General features: G+C 41.1%; 1 protein-coding gene across 4 annotated transcripts in view; it reads left to right on the top strand.

The window, feature by feature from the left end:
- Positions 1-20,347, top strand: part of DNAAF11 (dynein axonemal assembly factor 11) — a 64,180-nt gene that overhangs the window by 18,131 nt on the left and 25,702 nt on the right. For 3 of the 4 annotated variants that reach the window (XR_012064226.1, XM_072949733.1, XM_006208002.4), the window contains exons 6-10: positions 321-512; positions 2,043-2,120; positions 4,302-4,367; positions 7,736-7,805; positions 8,548-8,643. Coding sequence is in view for 2 of the 4 variants with exons in the window: in XM_072949733.1 (XP_072805834.1) it covers positions 321-512; positions 2,043-2,120; positions 4,302-4,367; positions 7,736-7,805; positions 8,548-8,643 (502 nt within the window). In the remaining 2 variants the exon portion in view is untranslated. Of the gene's footprint in view, positions 1-320; positions 513-2,042; positions 2,121-4,301; positions 4,368-7,735; positions 7,806-8,547; positions 8,685-20,347 lie in introns of all 4 variants that reach the window. The other variant, XR_012064227.1, reaches the window with a different exon arrangement.

Below are 20,347 nucleotides of genomic sequence, written 5' to 3'. Positions count from 1 at the left end.
ACAACTGGCTAGACTCTGGCGGGAGCCCGGGAACCTGTGCTCTGCATCACACTCCCCGGGTGACTCATGTCAGCCAGATCTGTGCACCCTGGAGTCTGATGACTGCTGCCTTCCTGGTGACAGGTGAGCTGGGCCTGCCCCAGTGCTGTGGCACTAATTTCCTCCAACTCGGCTCAGATAGGTTCTCTTTCAGACACATTTTGTCATTCAAAGGTAAGAAGATAACATAAGAGAAATGTGTAAGATATTTTAGGGGCAGCATTCAGGATGAAACTCGGGCATCTGTTATTGGTCTTAATGTGCTCTGTGTTCCTTCCTAGCCCATCTTCTGAAGACAGCAGAGACCATGGCCGGGCACCAGAAAAACAAGAAAGGGAATGTCCGAAAAAGAAATCAGATGGCAGTCAAGAGGACCTGGAATTCTGGAATAAGCCCTCTTTGTTTACTCCTGAATCTAGACTGGAAACGCTTAGACACGTGGAAAAACAACGGAGAGACCAAGAAAAATTAAGGTATTCCATGTTTTCCTATCGTTGAGAGTGATAGGATATATTTTCTTGCTTGTACATTATTTTGCCCATTATCTGTATCAGATCTCCATTGGCCATCACACACAGACTTGGCTTTTCCTAATTTCAGTTCTTCGTTGAAGTATAGCTACTAACATTTATTAATGTCAAACTGCCATCTTTAGAATGTCCTGAATTACTGCATTTTAGTGTAGTTTTGTTTGTATGTCTTTAGCTTTTTAACAACCTAAGTGTATCAAATAATGTTACAGCCTGGGTAAGCGGTATTAGTTGTCCGGATCACTCTGTTCAGTGTGCTGTAGTCTACCCAGTCCAATGGGTCTCGGAGATATTTACCTCTTCTGGGTGCCCCTTGATTGTCCTGGGTCATGGAGAATAATGTAATTTATGGAAACATGAACTTAATTGGATATGGTAACCCAGTGTAAGATGCAGAAAAAGTGTTAGTGAATTTACATTTTAAAATAAAGTTAACTGGCACAAAATCTATATTAAAAGGACAATAGGAGTCCAAGGCAAAGAATTGCCTACCGTTCTTTCATCTAAACAGACTTGTCCACCTGATCTTCTCGAGTTTGTCCATGTATGCCTTTTTAGAGTTTTTATGTATTTTCAGTTGTGTTTTAAATAAATAGAATTTATATTCTAGATTTTTCTTTCATGTTATTCCATGAATCTTTTCTCTTTGCTCCGTATTTTTCCCTTCTGCCTTTATCCCTACATGGTAATGAAAGATAACTGTCTTGGGTTCATCTCACCAGAACTTGCTCCACTCTGTATGCAATCATATTAATCCATTTCTGCAAATGGAGGATTGGGTGTCTTTTTTTAAAAACAAATATAGACATATGTTTTATATATTTGTTCTCACTAAATCATCATCAACACTTTTCTATAACTTTCTAGACCAGTAGGTAAAGAGCGAACACATTTTTTTTAATAGCTTCAAAGTATTTCATTGCATGAATGTACCGTAATCAATCCAATCATCCCCCCATTGATGGACATTCATGACGGTTCCAGGGTTTTGCCACTGCAGATAATGCTGAGATAGACCTCCTTTTACGTAGATCCTTGTGAACTGGTATTTTTTGTTTCTATAAAATAGATTCTATTTGGCATTTTAAAAACTGTAATTTTAACTAAAGTAGAAGCTGTATTCACAAATGGAGAATTGACAGTTAGCTGAGTAAATCATGCATAAAATAGACTCATTTAAATATTCATGGATATTTCATGAAAAGGAGCTTTTCCCCCCATTTGAATTATCTGGCAAATTGTCTTGGTCACGTTTTCACTTTACAGACACAGATACAATCATACAGAAATCTGGCTCGGTTGTCAGTTCCCGGCCGTGGACTTCATTGACAGTGAATTGTTGACATCTTCATAAATACCAGATTAATTTTTCTTAAACTATTTCACAAAAATATTCATGGCTTTTATGTTGTCTTTGTTTATTTTCCCTTCCCCCACCCCCGCCCCTTGTTTCCACTTACCTCCGATCTTAAGTGAAAAGAAGAAGAAAGTGAAAGCACCCAGGAGGCTGATCGCTGAAGACGGGAGAGCCCTGAACGTAAATGAGCCCAAGTGAGTGAGGCCCGGGGGGGGGGGGGGGGGGGTGCTCGGAGCAGCAGGACGCGTGGTGGCGGTCATTACGGTGGTTGGTGGTTCCGACTGCCGGTTTGCTCTGCAGAGAATGTGTCTGACTGCTTTTAACAAGCTCGATGGGCCTAAGAGAATGGCATTCTGTGCGTATTTGAAAGCAGAACATCTATTATGTTTTCAAGTGCATAATGTTATTATACTTCTTTTTTTTGACATCCCCAAAGTGATACTGGCATATGGAAACATTAGTTATTTCTGCGTCCCCCGAAACTTTGGACCCTCTACAGTTTTCTGCCTGAAAATCCCAAGTGCACTATTGTGTCTCTTACTTTTTAAACTCTGCCATGAACAAGCTGGCTGAGAGTACAATCAGTTTCCTACCCATCTTCTTTAGACCCTGGAACACACCTACAGAGCATTCGAGAGCTAAGGAAAGGAGTGGAAATGAATACCTCAATGGGGCTGATGGGAGAGGAAAACTATGCAAACTGGAAGTCCTCCTGTGTAAGAGTGTCTGATCCACCCCAGCGGGCTGTTTTAAAATTTAAAGCTAGAAAGCAGGCAGAAAAGGCTTTTGTAGTCAAAATGCGGGACAAAAAGGACTCAATCTTGACTTCATTTCACTGCTTGAAACCCATCTTCTTTCATGATTTCATTTGCTGGGTCATTACCATGGCAGAGGTGCTGTCTGAGTTGTTCCCCGGCGTCACTCGCTTCATCTTCGCAGCCGTCCTGTGTGAGACGCAGTGTTTCTTTCTCAGGGTCCAAACCCTGAGCCGGAGAGAGGTGACTGACTTGCCCCGGGTCCTGCAGCTCATAGGCGGTGTGTCTGACTTGCTTAATAGCTTGTGAAGTAGTCTGTGTATTTCCCTGTCTCTTCTGCTCAGCCGAATAAAGAAGGAGGGAGGGAGGAGAGGGCACACACTCCCTGTTTTAAGGAAAATTGCCAGAAAGCACCAAACAACACTTTCCTTCACAGAACGAAATCACATGACCCCATTTGACCTCTCTGCAAGGGAGGCTGGAGAGCGTGTTCTTTATCCTGCATGGCCATATTCCTCCTTAAAATCAAGCGTCCTGTTACTGTGGATAAAGGGGGAGCAGACAATGGGGAATGAGCATCAGCCTTGGCCATGGGAAACCTCTCTGAAATTACCTTTCAAGAGATATATGAAGGGAGACTTTACGTTGGTGGTTGGAAAATGGGGAAATAAGCAGTCAAGGCAGAGGCACAGCACATACAGAAGCTCTCCGGGGGTGAGAGCAAGAATGCACGCAGCACTTGAGCAGCCGAGGACGTCCTGCGCGGCTGGATTGAGGAAAGCCATGAGAGTGCCTTCCCCAAGCAGACATCCTGCTGACAGCCAGATCTAGAGCTAACGTTGCATTTTTCCGAACAGTTTAGCCTCCATTCTTTAATATTGTTGGGTTGTGTATTTTACAGAATAATATAAGGGAAATACTCAAATAGGATCAACCAAGTAATTCTGAATAGGACATCAACAGTATGGAGGTTAATACCTAGGACTCAGCCTCAGTATTCAGTTCAAAGATGTGAGTTTGAGATCCTGCCTCCTTGGGCCCACCTGACCTCTTTCTCAGCTACATCAACCCCTCTGAACCTCTGTTTCTTCTTCTGTAAAGTGGAGGTGATAGATAATGGACAATATCTCAGCATTTCTGGGGGCAATGGAAAAGTTACCAAGGAAAGGAGGAGAAAAAAGACGGCAAGGAAAAAAAAAAAGACAAGACTGTTTAAAACTTAAGGAAGAGAATGGTGGTTGAGGGGAAGCAAATGCAACACGTAATTCTCTGTGAATAATTCCGTGTTTTAGTTTGCTTCCAGCAAGCTCGAATGAAATGGAAAAGAAAACTTTAACCACCAGATGTCTCTATCTCTGCACCAGTGCTGATTTTTTAAATGTAGTTTAAGATTCTCCTATTTAAACAAGGTAAACAGAAATAATTTATGAATATGTTGTAGGTTTCTGTTGAAAATTTTAAACTAACAGATGCAGCTGCCAAAATACATTTGTCATTGAAGATTATGATATAGTTGTTATCGAATGTACTTTCGATAATGGAATGGGGTTATCTCTAAAGTATTGCTAAAGACACCCTCTTTTTTTTTTTTTTTTATCCCCGCAATGGATTATCCTTCAGACTTGACTTCTCTTTGAAAGATGATGAAAAACGTCACCAGATCATCCTGGACCTTGCTGTGTATAGGTAAAGGCATTCTATTATGTGCTTATTTAGCGGCATTTCTTTCTGTTTTCATTCTGAGTCCCAGTCTTTCGGGTTCTGAACATTAACAGTGGCTTCTTTATGGCCGGCAGCCACCTCTTCCCTCTTCCCAGGCCGCGTCCTGTGTCCTGACTGCTTTCTCTTCCACGTTCCCTGCCCCCCATCACCACATGCTGACTAGAGCTCCCTCCTCCCTAACTCTCCACCATGACATTCACAGCCTCTGTCACCTTCCACCCATCCTTGTTGACATCATTTAAAGACACCCAGGCCATCTGCCTCACTCCTTGAAGAAGTTAGGCTCCAGCTCACATCCTGCTGATTTCAGGGTCCCCTCCCAGGACCTTTCTGCATCTCCAGCGCTTTCAGACCCACTGGTGCCTCCCTCTGCCTGTAACACTCTCATCCTGGGTGTCCCTGTGGCTTGTTGCCTGTCCACTTCAGGCCTCTGTTCAGATGTCACTTCATTATAGGGCCTCTCTTCCCCACCATCCAGTATAACCAGTAGCTACCCCCGGCCCAGCCCTTCCTTCCACCTCTCCCTGACAAGCTCTAAACTTACTTGTATTTTAAAAAAATTGTAGTCGAGGCAGAAACTTGGTTTCGTTTGTTCCTCCCTCTTTCCCTCTCCAGTACCTAGAACAGCACCTGACCCCTGTTAGTTGCCCATCAAGTACAGGAATGAGTGAAGGAGTGAATGAATACTGATTACAGGTCTCCAGTACCTAGAACAGCACCTGACCCCTGTTAGTCGCCCATCAAGTACAGGAATGAGTGAAGGAGTGAATGAATACTGATTACAGGACTCAGTGAACATCTGCAGTCGTGAATTGTAACACAGGCATTTCTCTTTTCGAGGGATTTTATTCCGTGCTCTATCTTATTTCATCTCTCAGTCACCCTGTGAAACTCACCCAAGGAGGGTGAGTCTTGTCAAAGTAAACAGTGAACCCTCAGGCGTAGGTCCAAGTTTGTTTTTCTTAATTGTAATAAAATAAACGTAACTTAAAATTCAGTGTTTCAGCCATTTCCGTTGTACAATTCAGTGGCATTTAGTAAATCTGCAGTGTTGTGCAGCTGTTTCAACTGTCTATGTCCAGGAAATTTTCTCGCCCCAAGTGGAAACTTGAAGCCCATTAAGCAGTCCGTCCTCATTTCCCTCTTTGCCTGACTACCACTGGTCTGCCTTCTGTCTCCATGGATTTGCCATCCTAGGTCTTTCCTGTAAATGGAACCACGTGTGGCCTTTGTGTCTGGCTTCTTTCACTTAGTGTAGTGTGTTCAGGGTTCATCCGTGTCGTAGCATGTGTCTGAATGCCTCTCCTTTCCATGGCTGAATAATATTCCGTCGGATGGGTGGACCACCGTTTTGTTTCTCCATGCACCGTGGGTGGGCACGTGGGTCATTTCCACCTGCGGCTTTTGTGACCAGGGCCAGCTCTCAGTGTGTCCCGTCCGCTTCACACCCAGCCAGCCGCCTCGCCCACGCCGCCCATCAGTCCTGCCCATGTCTGCCAGGTCGCCTGCCTTTAAGGAGCTTCTGGCTCTTCTCCCGCTGTTACCGTGGCCTCTGTTCCTCCAGCTCCCTGAGCTTCCCTTTCTGCTGCTGTTCAGTTAAACATTCCCTGTTTCATCCTCTTAGGTCCTTTCTATTTTTAGGCCTTATTCCTGGAGTTTAATGAATGTGTACCCGGTGGTCTTCGTCACTCGGTTGGCTACTTCACATTCAGTCCTCAAATGAAAACTTCCCTCGTTACCCCGTGTATGTACATTTCAAGGAGTGATGCTCTGTCTCCTGTCCAGGTAGCAAAATCCTTCCATCCCCATGACCCTGTCCACACTATTACACTGAAATTCCTCATTATCTTCGTTGGCACATGGATGTATGTGTGAAAGTTCATTCACTCCTGTATGCTTCCTGTTTCTAGTCCTCCAATATCTAGAGAACGCCTGCTGTGTGCCTGGCACTGGGAGACTATAACTGGCATGTTCTCAGTGCAGTCCCTGCTCTCCTGTAGCTTACGGCCCAGTGTGGGTGACAGACACCTCACAGGCAGGCATCTAACAGGTAACTGCAGGGGAATAAGAGCCCTGTACAGGAAAGGGCTAGAGTTCAGGGTTGGAGAAGAGTTGCGTGTGTGGTCTGCTGGTCGGCGGAGTAGGGGATGGTTAGGGAAATAGGGAAAGCCGGTGACGTGAGCGCTGGAAATTGAAGGGTAAGATGTAGTGAGCTCTGCAAAGAACTGATAGAAGATTCTTTTAGGTAGAAAAAACCAGCACATGCAAAGCCCTTGCAGGTAGAAGCAGGTGAACATTAGGTGGCCCTAAGCATGAAAAGGAATATGTAATCCATTGAAGTGGTAGATATTAAGCCTGAAGTGGCAGGAAACTTTAACTCTAATTTTTATTATCTTAATTCTTTATTAATTAGAACAATGCTTTACTAACACTAACTCTGTACTAGGCATTATGCATGTGTCTTCATAGCAGTCTTAGCGGGCGGGCACTGCGTGTAGCCTCCTTTTGCAGACGAGGAGACTGCGCTTACAGAGGTTAAAGAATGTGGTCCAAGGAAATAAAGCAGGAGGGAGGGTGGAGCCATTCCTCACAAGTCTGTGTGGCTGAAGCCTGAGCCTGTCACCCCTGTATTGTCCTACCCCCTTTATGTCTCTGATTTTTGAATCCACACTGCATTTTCAGATGTTCATAATCAATATTTTAACATGTATAAAAATACTTATTTGGCTGAACTTCTTAACGAGCCATGTGGAATCTGAACCTTCCATCTGCTCATGAAGTGGGGGAGAACAGTTGTTCCCACCCCACCCCATCCTGGGGTCGCTGCCCTAGCGGGGAGGCTGTGCCTATAGGAGGACCCGCCCTCCAAGGGAGGAGAGGAGCCCGGCTCCCAGGAGAGCCGGCATCAGGGCAGCTGCCGAACAGCTGCAGGGGATCCAGAGCCGCCAAGGAAGCAGGGGCTGGTGGTTGCAGGTCTGAGCTTAGTGGGCTCAGCATTCCTGGCTATTCAAGTCAGACTTAGGGACTTAAAATAAAATATTCATGAAAGACCATGACAAGCCGTTTTTCGCAAACCTGGGGCGCTTCAGGCAGCAGATAGGTGAGGGGCAGTCAATGCCATGTGTGCTTGTGGGTCTAAAGATGAAATTGCTAATATATTGAATTCCCTTTGGTCTGGGAATTAATTGAAGACGAATAGTTTCAGACTTGTTTCACATGGAAATTGTAAGCTCTCTTCGTTTCAAATGGTCCCCTAAGTGTGAATTTGTATACGCGCTTCTTTAAACTTAATGTTTTTGAAAATCATATGATGCGGCTGTTTAATTTTGAAGGTATATGGACACTTCCTTAATCGATGTTGACGTGCAGCCGACTTACGTGCGGGTAATGGTCAAAGGAAAGGTGGGTGTCACGCTGTAGGCTGTTTCTGTTTCAGAAGCTCAGCCTTGCATTAAACTAGGTTTCCTCAGAAAAATTAAAGTAATTTTAAAATAGAAAAGAGAAGCCCAGTGAGAGTGCAGTTTTTCAGACACGCGATTCTGTACAACAGAAGTGGTGTTCAGCGGGAGTGCTTGCTGACCATCGTGTGGCTTGATAAAATTAGTACTTTTAGCCTGCGTCTATTCTGTTAGTAGTTTTTTCAAAGCTGATAAGATGGTCCTATATGGGTAGGCTGTGTTTGAAATTATGTTTAAATAATATAATGTTTAAATAATAATAAATAATGTTTAAATTTTAAATTGTCAATGATTTCATTCATAGCAACCGTAATTTTATCATTTTTGAAGTAGTACTTTTTGCTGATTCTGAGCATTCGTGTGAGATAGCTTGAAGACGTTAATATGGAAATATGCTGATGTCTTATGACAAGTTTTATCTGTAAATCTGTTATCGGCCATGTTATCGTAATGGACCAATCACTATTTATGGGATTTATAAACTGTTCTTAGACTATTCGTTAAAATTGGTAAAACAGTTCATGCACATCAAGCATAGCCTGCATGTTATTTTTTTCTATTAAGTCTGAGCGCATTTCTTAAATGAATGGTGAATCTTAAGTTTGTGATGAAAATAGCTCTTAAAGTAACCCTCTCCTGCGATGTGCTCTCACTCGCGCTCTGTGACGCGTCCTGTCTACTGTCAGCCGTTTCAGCTCGTCCTTCCTGCAGAAGTCAAACCTGACAGCAGCTCGGCTGCACGGTCCCAGACAACAGGGCACCTGGTCATCTGCATGCCCAAGGTGGGTCACGGCATTTGCACCTGCTCATCTGCATGCCCAAGGTGGGTCACGGCATTTCGATCAGTTTCAAGTCTGGATATGTTGGTTCCTGAAGGCACTTGATCAGGGCCAGTGATGACTTCTGACCAAGGTTCTTTTGGTTGAGGGAGCCAGAAAAGCTCCTCACCCCAGCCCAGGGGCCTGGACAAGGACGTGGTGGGGCCTGCGCTGGGTGACCCATCCTGCAGATGGTTTCTACCTCCGCAGCCTCCTCCCCCCTCGCAGACCAGAGTTTGCGTGGGAGTTGGGGCGTGTAAATCACAGGTACCATAGAGCATGCCTGTCACATGGTGATCAGTACTTTCCTTACAAAGAGCTTTGAGAGGAGATGTCATAGGCCTTGGGGCTCTGAAAAAAATGTGATTGAATTCCAAATGTTGAGCTTACTAGTGGTGTGACTTTGGGCAAGTTAGTAACCTAGTTCTGGGCTTCTATTTCCTAATATTGCCCTTAAGAAAGATAATACACGTAAAATTCATAGCATAGTGAGCACTCAGTGAGTACCAATATTGTTATTATCATTTTTGTATTATTATTATTTTTATGATATGGGTCAGAAAGTGTTTTAACTAAAACTCCTTTTTGTCTTTTATTTGGGAGAAGTAGTATATATGTACTTTTTTCAGTATTTTTTTGTGGGGGTGGGAGGTAATTCAGTTTTTTTTAAATTTATTTTTAATAGAGGTACTGGGGATATTGTGCTAGTTTCAGGTGTACAGCATAGTGATTCCATTTTTTTGCAGATTATATTCCATTTTAGGTTATTACAAGATATTAAATATGATTCTCTGTGTTTTATAGTAAATCCCTATTGCTCATCTGTTTTATCTGTTGTATCTGTTTATCACATACTCCTAAGTTGTCCCTCTACCTCCCTCTTATGCTTAGTGAAATAAGTCAGACAGAAAAAGACAAATACCGTATGATATCACGTATACAGAGAACCTAAAAAGTAATACCAACGAATGTGTATGCAAAACAGGATCAGACTCACAGACACAGCAGAAGTACATATATATTTTATTTTCTATGGCTGACTTTGAAGACTGGTAGCGTTCCCTCTGCTGACTTTCAGACTCCTTGACTTTGATCTCAGAGTTGATATCTGACACAGAAGCTGTTTAGAAGCCTGAACAGGCCTCACGTAGATGACAGCCCTGAAAGAATGTGAGGGAATCAAGCTTAGAAAAATTCATGTGTCTATAGGGAGCATTCGGATTCCTAAATACAGGTTCTGTGAATGAGTTAGGATGTTTCCTGCTGCAAGCGGCAGAAACCCCCTAGCAAGCTGGCTTTAACCATGAAGAAGTGTTTGAACTCTCGAAGCAAGAATCGGGAAGGTGGGGAGGGCCCAGCAGGGAGGGCCAGGGCCTTTCTGATATGTTAGCCTTGTCCTCAGGTCAGCTTCCTTCCTGACAGGAGCACTAGCAGCAGCCGGGGTGACTTGCCTTCTTGTTCTTACCTCACAAAGATGGCAAGACGGAGAATCAGAGCAAGACACACAGAGAGGCCCTCCCCACCACCATGGGATCCAAGTTCGTCTGGACTGGTTTAGCCAGTTTAGCTGAGAGAGGCCATCCAGCCTTGATTACCTGAACCCTGGACAATGGAGCCAATCTCTGGCCAAAGAGATGATAGCAGTTTTTCAGTTTCTTTTATATTTGGTTACTATTATCTCATCCCAGGAGCTAGGGGTAGAGTCACCTTTGCCCAAGTCGCTCAGGTTTCAAAGGGGAAGGAAGCTAAGCCAATCAAAATGGTTCTCTTTGTGAGGAAGAGAAGGAGGGTGGGACACACAGAGTAAAAACTTGATTAGCCGGTAAGGTTTCTATAGTGATTAATAATCCTTCATTTTCCTAAAGCCAGTTTTGTAACAGATTGATTATGGGTAATCAATTATGTATTTTCACTCTGAGGCAATAAAACAGCAAACACAATTTGTTGTCAAGCAATAAAACAACAAACACACTGTAAGAGTCGCATTGTCCTTGTTGACTGCAACAAATTACGGCAGTGCTTCTGTGCTAATTAGAATATCCTAGAGGGAAATCTAAGCAGTAACTCAATTACCGCAGTGTTTTGATAGAGACATTTGAATGCCACTGTGATCAGCATTCTCCTCTTCTCCTTCTTCCTTCTTTCTTATTTCTTCTTTTTTTTTTTTTTTTAATTTCCAGTCTAACTGAAACGCCAGATTAAATGGTAACTGCTGTTTCCTAAAAGGAAATCAAGACATAAGGTTTGTGTACCTGTTACAGGCTGCCGGGCAGTGGATCAGGAGGCCTCTTCTGTCAATGCTTAGGAATCTTTTATGTAAATACAGCATTCTGTTTCCATTATCCTTTTTGCTTTTATATCTGTTTAAATTTTTCACATTAAATACACATGAAAAATATATTAAAAAAAAGCTTAGTAATGAAAAAGCACTTCAGAAGTGCTTGCTTGAAGATAATTTGCATAGAGAGAATCAGAATGGTCCTTTTTTTCCTCAATAATAAACTGAATAACATTTTTTCCTTTGAGATACAGACTTTCTAAGATCTGAGACGGCTGTGTTACAGCAACATGATGTTTAAGCTGTCTCTATCATTATCTCTTTAAAATCATTATTAAATTACTAATTGCTACTTCCTTTTATGATTCCTTTTCTATACCTCTATCATTATTCCTTCTAAAAAGTAGCTGCTAGTTAGTAAAATCAATCTTTGGAGAATAACTTCTTGCCCAGAATAGTTGTTTTTCATTCATGAGTTAGGTATGTGCAAGGACTATAAAGCTCAAAGAACAAAAACTTTTTCTTAGAAAATCATCAGAAGTTAAAAAATAGAATTCTGACTTCACTAATGCCTACTATTAAAAATATATATTCCTGAAAATTAACATCTTCATGATTCCTATTGATTGAAAGAGTGGAAGTACTGAAGTTTGATCCACTGAGTGGTTTTGTGTGTCTTGGCTTCTCCCTTGCTGTGGAGTTGTCCAAGTCTGCTGACATTACAGTAACTGAGGCTTCTTCTTGGAATTTTAGGGCATATATTGTAAAAATCATGTAGACACTTAGGTATACTTTTGATTCATTCATCGAACGGTGCTGTCAGTATAGAAAGTGAGAAGTTAGTGCTTCAAGAAATATCAAATACAGTCCTTAGTAGTTTATGATACTTGGTTACTCTAAATTAAGGAAAAGAAATCAAATTTGCTGTGTAGTTGTTCCTCGTAAAAAAAAAAAATACTTGTGAAGAGCTAACTTATTTGGTTTTGTCTGTGCTGTGATGATTCTATTGCATTAATTTGCAAAAATTCAATGATGAACTTTGTATACATTTTTCAAGGACACAAAATGTGTCACGGAATCCACAAAATGCTCAAATATTTCTTGTTAGACACTTGATTCAGCATTTTGTCATAGATGTCAGATTGTCAGTTTTCCCTTCCCTACCCCTGAACGAGTCTGGATCTGTCAGCTGGGTGCTGATAAACAGGCACGTTCCATCAAGTCTGTTCCCTGTCACAGGGGGGCACGGCTGAGTAGTCCGCTGCTGCCGTGCCAGGGGGTTCTCCCAGCTCAGCAGCGCAGCCCGAGAGGCTCTCAGCTCGTGCTAGCCCTGCATCACCAGATGCTTCCCAGCGTCTGCCACCAGGGCTGTCATCCGTGGGCCGATGTGATGCACAAGTATCACAATCCCTACCGTGCTGCCAGAATTCCTGTCTGTCTCTGCCATCTTTATCTGTTAACTTGTGGGTACCACATCTCCCAGAGTACTGCCTCCTACTGTACCTCCTCCATCATGATTTCAAGGGCTGATGTCTTGGCTAGAAGTGGCGAGTGGGGTAGTGGATGGAGAGGTACCCTGGCTTTCTCAGAAAGTGGCATTCAGGAACAGGAGGTCAACTGCCCGGGTAATAGAGGAGTAGGAAACATTCTGCATTTCATGAGGATTTCTCAGTCCTACTCCACAGCTTAGTGGCCTTTCTCTCTTGCTTTCAGCGCTGCTTTGTTCATTAGTCTCAGCTTTTGGAAGCAGGATCCAGGGTCTCATTCTCCAGCGCCTGCAGCGTTTTACTGCATTAGATTTATCCAACCGAGAAACATGGCCCCACAGGTGTCATCTTCTTCTTTGGAGACTCACTCTTCTTCTTTGGAAAAGAGTTTTAATCATTTTTTCAACACAGCAGCCAGATGATCATTTTACAATATATGTAAATCAGACAAAGTCATGTTTTCTAGTCATTCAGAGTTAAAAGCAAATTCCCTGATAACCTCCTCCTGCCATTACCCTTTGATGTTATTTTCTAGCACTTTACCTTCTGATCATTCCAGCCACCTTGACCTCCTTGCTATTTCACAGATATGACAAGCTACCTCGTACCCCAGGGCCTTTGCACTTGCTGTTCCCTCTGCTGGAATGCCCTTCCCCTAGATATCCTCATTGTTTGCTCTCTCCCTTCTTTCTTGTTTCTTTTCAAGTGTTATTTTACCAATGGGATCTTTTCCTGACTTCCGTATTTTAAAAGTTTCCCCTTCCCTACTTCAGTTTTCTCTGTCCCCTATTCTTACTGTATTTTTCTTCATGAAATGTATCACCACCGGACAGTCTGTATATTTGTTTATTTCTTTGTCTGTCTCCTCATCAAGAATTTAAGCTTCATGAGAATAGGGACTCTTGCCTGCCCTTGTCACTGCTGTGTCACTGGCACCTAGAACAGAGCCTGGCAAAGAGTAAGGGTTTAATAAATTCTTGCTGAATGAGTGAATACTTTAAATGCATCATTAAAATACATTTTAATATGTAGAACACGAATCTCCTCTAATTACTCTCCCTCCTTCTCAACCATTTCCTCATTATTTTTCCATGTGTATTATTCCAGGTTAACTTTCAAATAATTTTATTAAATTCTGCCTCTAAAAATGCCATTTGAATTTTTAGTGCTGTTACCATTTAGAGGCAGTAAAAGAAATGATTAAAGGAATGGGCTCTGGAGCCAGAGAACCTGGGTTAAATCCGGATACTTCTCTCAGCAGCTGTGTCACCTTGAGCTAATGATTAATCTCTCCTTGCCTCAGACTCCTTGTCCATAAAGTGGTATTAATAATCATTCACACCTCAGAAGGTTGTTTTGAGGATTATATAAATTAATATGCAAAGCACCTGGAAGAGCACTTGGGACATGATGTACACTGCATTAATGTTACTGTTAATTGATTTTATTCATTACTAGTCATTAATATTATCAAGTTAATTAATATTTCTTTTAATACATATTTTTATTGTTGAGATTGCATTGAATTTATAGATTGTTCTGGGAGTGAGCTGATATATTTACATAATCAAAACTGCTATACAATAATGTTCCCATTTATCATTTTTATTTTATGTCCCTCAGAAATTTTGTTTTGTAGTTTTCTCTCTATAGCTGCTACGTAGTTCTTATAGTTTATTTAGAAGTTACTGTGTGCATAATTTTAGTTCCTATTCTGTGTAGGATTATTCCCCATCATATTTTCTGAGAGTTTCTGCTCTGCCTTCAGTTTATTTTTTCTTAAATGTGTGGCCAGACTAAGTGATACGTCCATAAACAATCTTATCCTCAGCAGCCTGGGGATATTTGGCACATGATCTCATCACAGCCCAACTTAACGAGATTTATCTGAAGTTTTGCATTCACGGAGAAGCTTGCATCAAGTCATTAAATTAAACTCCCATCTAAGATTCTCAATTGACAAGTTACAGGAGCACTCCAAGAATATGCTTCATGATTTATTTCCTTTGGGTGTTCTTTCAGAATAATTAACTGAGATTAAAGAAGTTGGCATCTGAACTGAACAGCAGAATATATTTACAACTTCAGTTGGTGAACATCTTGCTGGAGTCTGCTATATTGAGTGCAGTAGGTGAAGGTCACATATTAAGGTCAATGTTACAGACCTTGATTCTAAAAAAACAGTCTCAGACTCCCTTCCCTTTATCAGTTGGACATGTCTTTCTCAGTGCTTTCTCTCTACTTGAATATCCTTGCAATGTGCCCAACATACACTCATTTTTATTCTCTGTTCAAGTGTGTCTGCAATGAGGGCTGCCTGGTCATTTCACTGGGTTTTCCTGGTCTATTCCCACTTACACTCTTCTAGAACATTATTTCTCATCCTTGGCTCATTCCTAAAACTTCCAACACTGAAAAAAATAGAAGCATCAAAAGATGATTTCCACATACTCTAGCCATCATATCTTTCCTCGCTCGGTTCAGCCTCCTTGGCCGCCCTGATTCTGTGAACACACTGTGTGTGATCTATCCAAAGTCTCCAGATGTGTGTCAGATCCTATTTCCACTTGCCTTTGAAGACCGTTTTTTCCCTCTGACAGATCTCTCTTCTCTCTGCTTCTTCTCTGAATTTCCCCTCTGTACGTCTTATATGAGAAAACATGCTGAAATGTCTCCCTTCTTCAACATAAAAACACAAAATCAAAACATTCCCCTCTACTTATTGCCCGGACCCGCTTCACAGCAGAACTCTTAAAGAAAACATCTGTATTTGGTCTCCCAGTTCTTTTCTCATAATTTCTAACACCAACTCCAGCTAGGTACTCCCCTGTGCGCCAAGCCCCCGTCCATGGGAACATCTCTTTTTGAGCTCTCCAGTCCTCTCTGCGTGACTCAGTCCAGCAGCCAGCCCCCATCCTCTACTCATCGGACCTTGCAGCAGCTTTTTACACCATTAATCAGTCCCTCCATTTTTATGTTTATTTTTTTCTATCATGCATTATTTATTGTTTCACATTTTTCTTTTAGTTGAAGTAGAGTCAATTTACAAGGCTATGTTAGTTTCTGGTGTACAGCATAGTGATTCAGCTCTATGTGTATATGTGTGTGTGTGTGGTTGTGTGTGTGTGTATGTGTGTGTGTATATATATATTCATTTTAGGCCATTACAAGGTGTTTCATCATTTAATGAAGGTACTGGGGATTGAACGCATGACCTTGTGCATGCTAAGCATGTACTCTAACCATTGAGCTATACCCTCCTCCCTAGTTTTTTGTTTTTTCATAAGTACCCAGCACACAGTCATAATTAAGCTAGGTACTCACAGAGACATGAGTGGGATCCCAGTAGGAGCCCAGTCAGTGGTTTGGAATCTGCTTATACCAGGTTCCTGCTCTTTCTCCCTGAGGGATGCTTGAGTCCCTTGGTCACTGTAGCTATCATGTTGTGAGACAGACCCACATTTGAACTGTAAAATACTTTTTGAATTTGTGGCCTCCCAGAAGTGGAACCTAACATAGGTATATGGATCTAGTAGTTTATTTGAGAAATGAGGGAATGCCGGTCAGGAAGTGGGGAAACGCAGGCAGCCGTGGGAAAGTGCCCTTTTAAGCCATGAATCTAGTGGGAGAGCTCCAGGAGCTAGTGCAAAACCCAGACTTCAGAATAACTCTACTAACTAATGTGTATAAAATAGATAAACAGCAAGTTCATACTGTATAGCACAAGGGACTATATTCAATATAGTAACTTATGGTGAAAAAAAATATGAAACCAAATATATGTATGTTCATGTATGACTGAAGCACTGTGCTGCACACCAGAAATTGACACAACAGTGTAAACTGGCTACACTTCAATTTTAAAAAAAATATACATATATATAAAAGAATAACTCTACCCAAGGGGTGATGGAGCTGGGATAACAGTAAACCATGCTCTGAGAATCTTTAGTTGGTGGCTGCTCCTCCCTGTTGCGGAGGGTAGGGGATGGGGTGGTACAGACTCGCCAGCACTTCTGAACTTTTGCTGGCCCAGAACAAGCAAGAATAATCATGAACCTTTTCATGTAAATGGAGGACATTTCCCACCAAGATGATCTCTAGTAAGATTGTACAAGGATATTTTCTTTTCTTTTATAACATCATTATCGTTCGTGATGTTTGTCCTAACTTAATGAAATACCGTTTTCAGTTTTCGGCTGTGTGTGTGAATCACCCTCCACGAGGAGCTGTTGGACACGATTGCACTCTACAAGCGCAAGAGAATTTTGAAGGAATCGTTTGATAGTTAGACGTGTTCTCCTTTTATTTCAGAGCCACGTAACTGTCTCATGCAACCGTCAGTTGCATATTTAACATAAAACATGCTAGGCTTTCCTGTTCCATTCCCTGTAAATTTTTCCTCAGATGGCTTGGGTATCTTTTGAATCAAAGCCAGTATTCTTACCCTTCTTATTTTTCTGATCATTATTCGAACATATAAATTTCGTTTGCTGCCAATTATATATCTATTTGAGATACAATATACTTAAAATGTTTGACTTATGCAGGTATTTTTATCCACTTAAAGATTTTAAAATAATGCACCAATGATAATTTATATATTTTCTAACATTATAGATTAATAACCTTTTTTCCCAACAGAAAAAAGAGCTTGTTTTCTTTAAAAAAAATTTTTTTAACAGGATCAGTGGATTATGTGCCTTTCTTAGTAAAGTCAGTCAGAGCATAGAACAAATAATGAAGTTGTTAAAATGTCCAGTAAATTTGGGTATAGATACTAACTTCCTCTAATACCAGAGGGAAATGAGACAATCTTATTGATTGTGAAGTTTTATGTTAATAATATTCCTTTCCAAGAATCTGAAGTTTGTAGACTTAAGTGTTCAACAGCAGTCTTATGGATAATTAACTAATAAATCTAAATACCAGAAATACGTAAGTATGTGGACAATTCACAAGCACCCCAATTCTTTTGAAGTGGACATGAAGCTTGGTAGACAGTTGCCATCTATTTCAATGATAGGGCAGGGCCTCACTGCTGGGTACCATTCACCCAGTAACCAGTCCAACTCCCCCACCCTCCAAATAGCAGTTGGCTTATATCAATGCAGGTTGATATCTAGCTGACTTAGTTTGGAAGTTTTATGAAGAAAAAAGTGTGGAGACATTTTTAGAAATTACTTACGAGGCCTGAGTGAAGACATTAAATGTCTATACTTAAGCCAAATGATGGCGAAGGACAGACATGCCGTATCCATAAATAAATTATATGGAAGTTATTAGTATCAGTTGAGGGAATTAGTTAGCATGTTACCACAGGAAAGTAAGGTGCGAGAACTCAGATACGGAAAACTTTCTGCAAACTTCTGAAAAACTTCAGATAATTAGTGAATTATTAATTAATCACTTAAAATATTCATCAAAGATTTATTAAGCACTTAGTACAAATAAAGCACTGTGCAAAGTACTGTGGAGGGGAAAAATAAATGATATGGGTTTCTTGGGTCCTTCTTCCTGTCTCCTCCTCGTTAAGTCCACTGACCGCCACCCCCACGGACTCAGATCTGCCCTTGTCCACCCAGTTTCTAAGTCCCGGTTTTGAACAGGCTCAGACGCTTGTTAAGTAGCTTCTCATTCTTCAGCTTAGACTTGAATTATGTTGCTGGCTCAGAAACTGCTTCTGGGAATTTCTATGGTCCTCCAAACTCTTCTCCCCCAGCTAGACCAGCCCCAAAAGTGCCCAGCATGTGGGAAGCTGCACTGCCTCCTCCCTCTCAGTAGACAGAATAGGCAGGAACAGGCATCTCCAGGGGTCTTTTCTCTGAGTTCTAATCTGTTGCCATTCATTCATTCATTCATTCTTTCACTCATTTGAATATTTCATACATTTTAATGAATACCTTCTATGTTCTAGGCATCTGTGGTAGGTTCTTGGAAATGCAAAGAGGAAGACTTGTATTAAGTTAGAGACCCTAGGGATATCCTCTTGCAGAGTTAAAACTGAGGCCATGATCTCTTCCTGTTGTGTTACCTTGAACTGAAGCCCTAATGAGGGCTTCTCATTCCCCAGTCCCTTTAGGCCCCTCACCCGTTAGTCCCCCACTATGGAGACCCTGCCATCTTTCTAAAGTATTAGTCTGTAAGTCTATAATCTTATAGAAATAGTTGTAACTATTTTGAATAAGGTTTCAAAAAGATTCAGGAAGTTATTATTTTTCTTGAAAGAACTAGTGAAGATGATACAAAAAGAAAACTATGTGATTTATAAAACTTAGATTAAAATGTAAAAACAGGAGAAGTGTGAGGAGGGAGAACCAACATCAATACTTTCTATTTCACAACCCCCCAAATACATATTACACGTCATTCACATTGGCATTTAATGTAAATATTTTTTAGGGAAATTGAGTAGAATTAAATTAAAATATGTAAGTTACAAAACATTACAGAAAATAAATCCAAACAAAAGTTAATACAGATACATGGAATACAAAAACATGAGGAAGGAAACATAAAAATCAGAAAATCTGTGAGAAAGTAATGGAGGTAAAACCAATTACGCTATCGAGTTTGCAGGAATCTAAAAGACATGGGAAATGTATAAAGAAAAGAGTGAATAAAGCTATATTGGCTGAATGCAAGCAAAATTAGAGTAGGATGACAAAATTAATACCAGATGTGATAAAATTTAAAGTAAAAAGGCATTAAACGGAACAAAGTTTATTCCATAGTAACAAAAATAATATAAAGATCCAACTGCCTTATATTTATCAGACTGTGTATTATTTAAGTGTATAAAATATAAGTTCTTATAAACATATGGAAAATCAACAGAATCAGCTCTTTTAGAAGATTTATGACCATTTTCTGTCTTTAATAGATATGATCAACAAAAAGTAAGACCATTTATTATTTAAGTAATATAATTAAGATCATTTAAAAAGTTCATAATAGACAAAACCCTATGAAAACTTCATTTTCATTTTCAAATGAAAAAATTACAGAAATTACGTTTAATTACAAGTCAATAGAAATAAAATTGGGTTTAAAATAGAGTAAACCAACAAATAAAATTGGGAAATTCAAAGTACTGTCCTAAAATGCTACTAAACCACAAAGGGAATTAAAAACATATACTATTTGAAAGATTAAAAACATAAATATTAGCAAACTGTATAACTTTAGAATCAAAGACCCTTTATGTGCACCTGCCAACTGAAAAATGAGTTGGTAATCGGCATGACTAATTGAAAATGGCAAAATGAACCCATGATTTCCTTCTGCAAATCTTCTCTTGTAGTCTTTCCTGTCTCAGAAAATGGCACCATCATCTACCCGACTGGCCAAGGCAAAGACTAGGAGGCATCGCTGACTTACCTCTTACCCTCACGGCCTACATCTTGTTGGCGCTACTGCCCAGATGTACCCTGAATTCAGTCACTTGTCACCACCGCCGTCTTCCACTCCTGTCCAAGCCAGTGTCGTCTCCCAACCAGAGCACCCCAGATGGCCCTCGCCCTGCTTCCCCTGCTTCTATGCTTTCCACCCTATGGTTCTTTCTCCATGCAGAAGCCACATTTAAAATTTTACTTTTTAAAAACATAAATCCATTCATGCTATTCTGCCTAATGCCCACCAAAGCCTTCCTGTAGCACTTGGAGTCATACTCGGATTTCCATGTGGCCCGAGAGGCTCGGTACAGGCTGCGTCTGCCTGCATTTCTGGCGTCTTCTTCCACTTCCCTCTTCTCATTATAGTCCAGACCTGGCTTCTTTCTCTTTCCCTGGGACACGATAGCCTCACTCCCCACCCCAGGACTTTAGTACGGGCTGTTTTTTCCCCGCTAAGTGTACTCTGCCCCTTTTTCTTTTCACACCTGTCTCCTCCGTATCATGCAGGT

The sequence above is a fragment of the Vicugna pacos genome, chromosome 25 (genome assembly GCF_048564905.1).
Source record: "Vicugna pacos chromosome 25, VicPac4, whole genome shotgun sequence".
NCBI classification, from domain to species: Eukaryota; Metazoa; Chordata; class Mammalia; order Artiodactyla; family Camelidae; genus Vicugna; species Vicugna pacos.
This window is presented reverse-complemented; position numbering and strand designations above follow the sequence as displayed.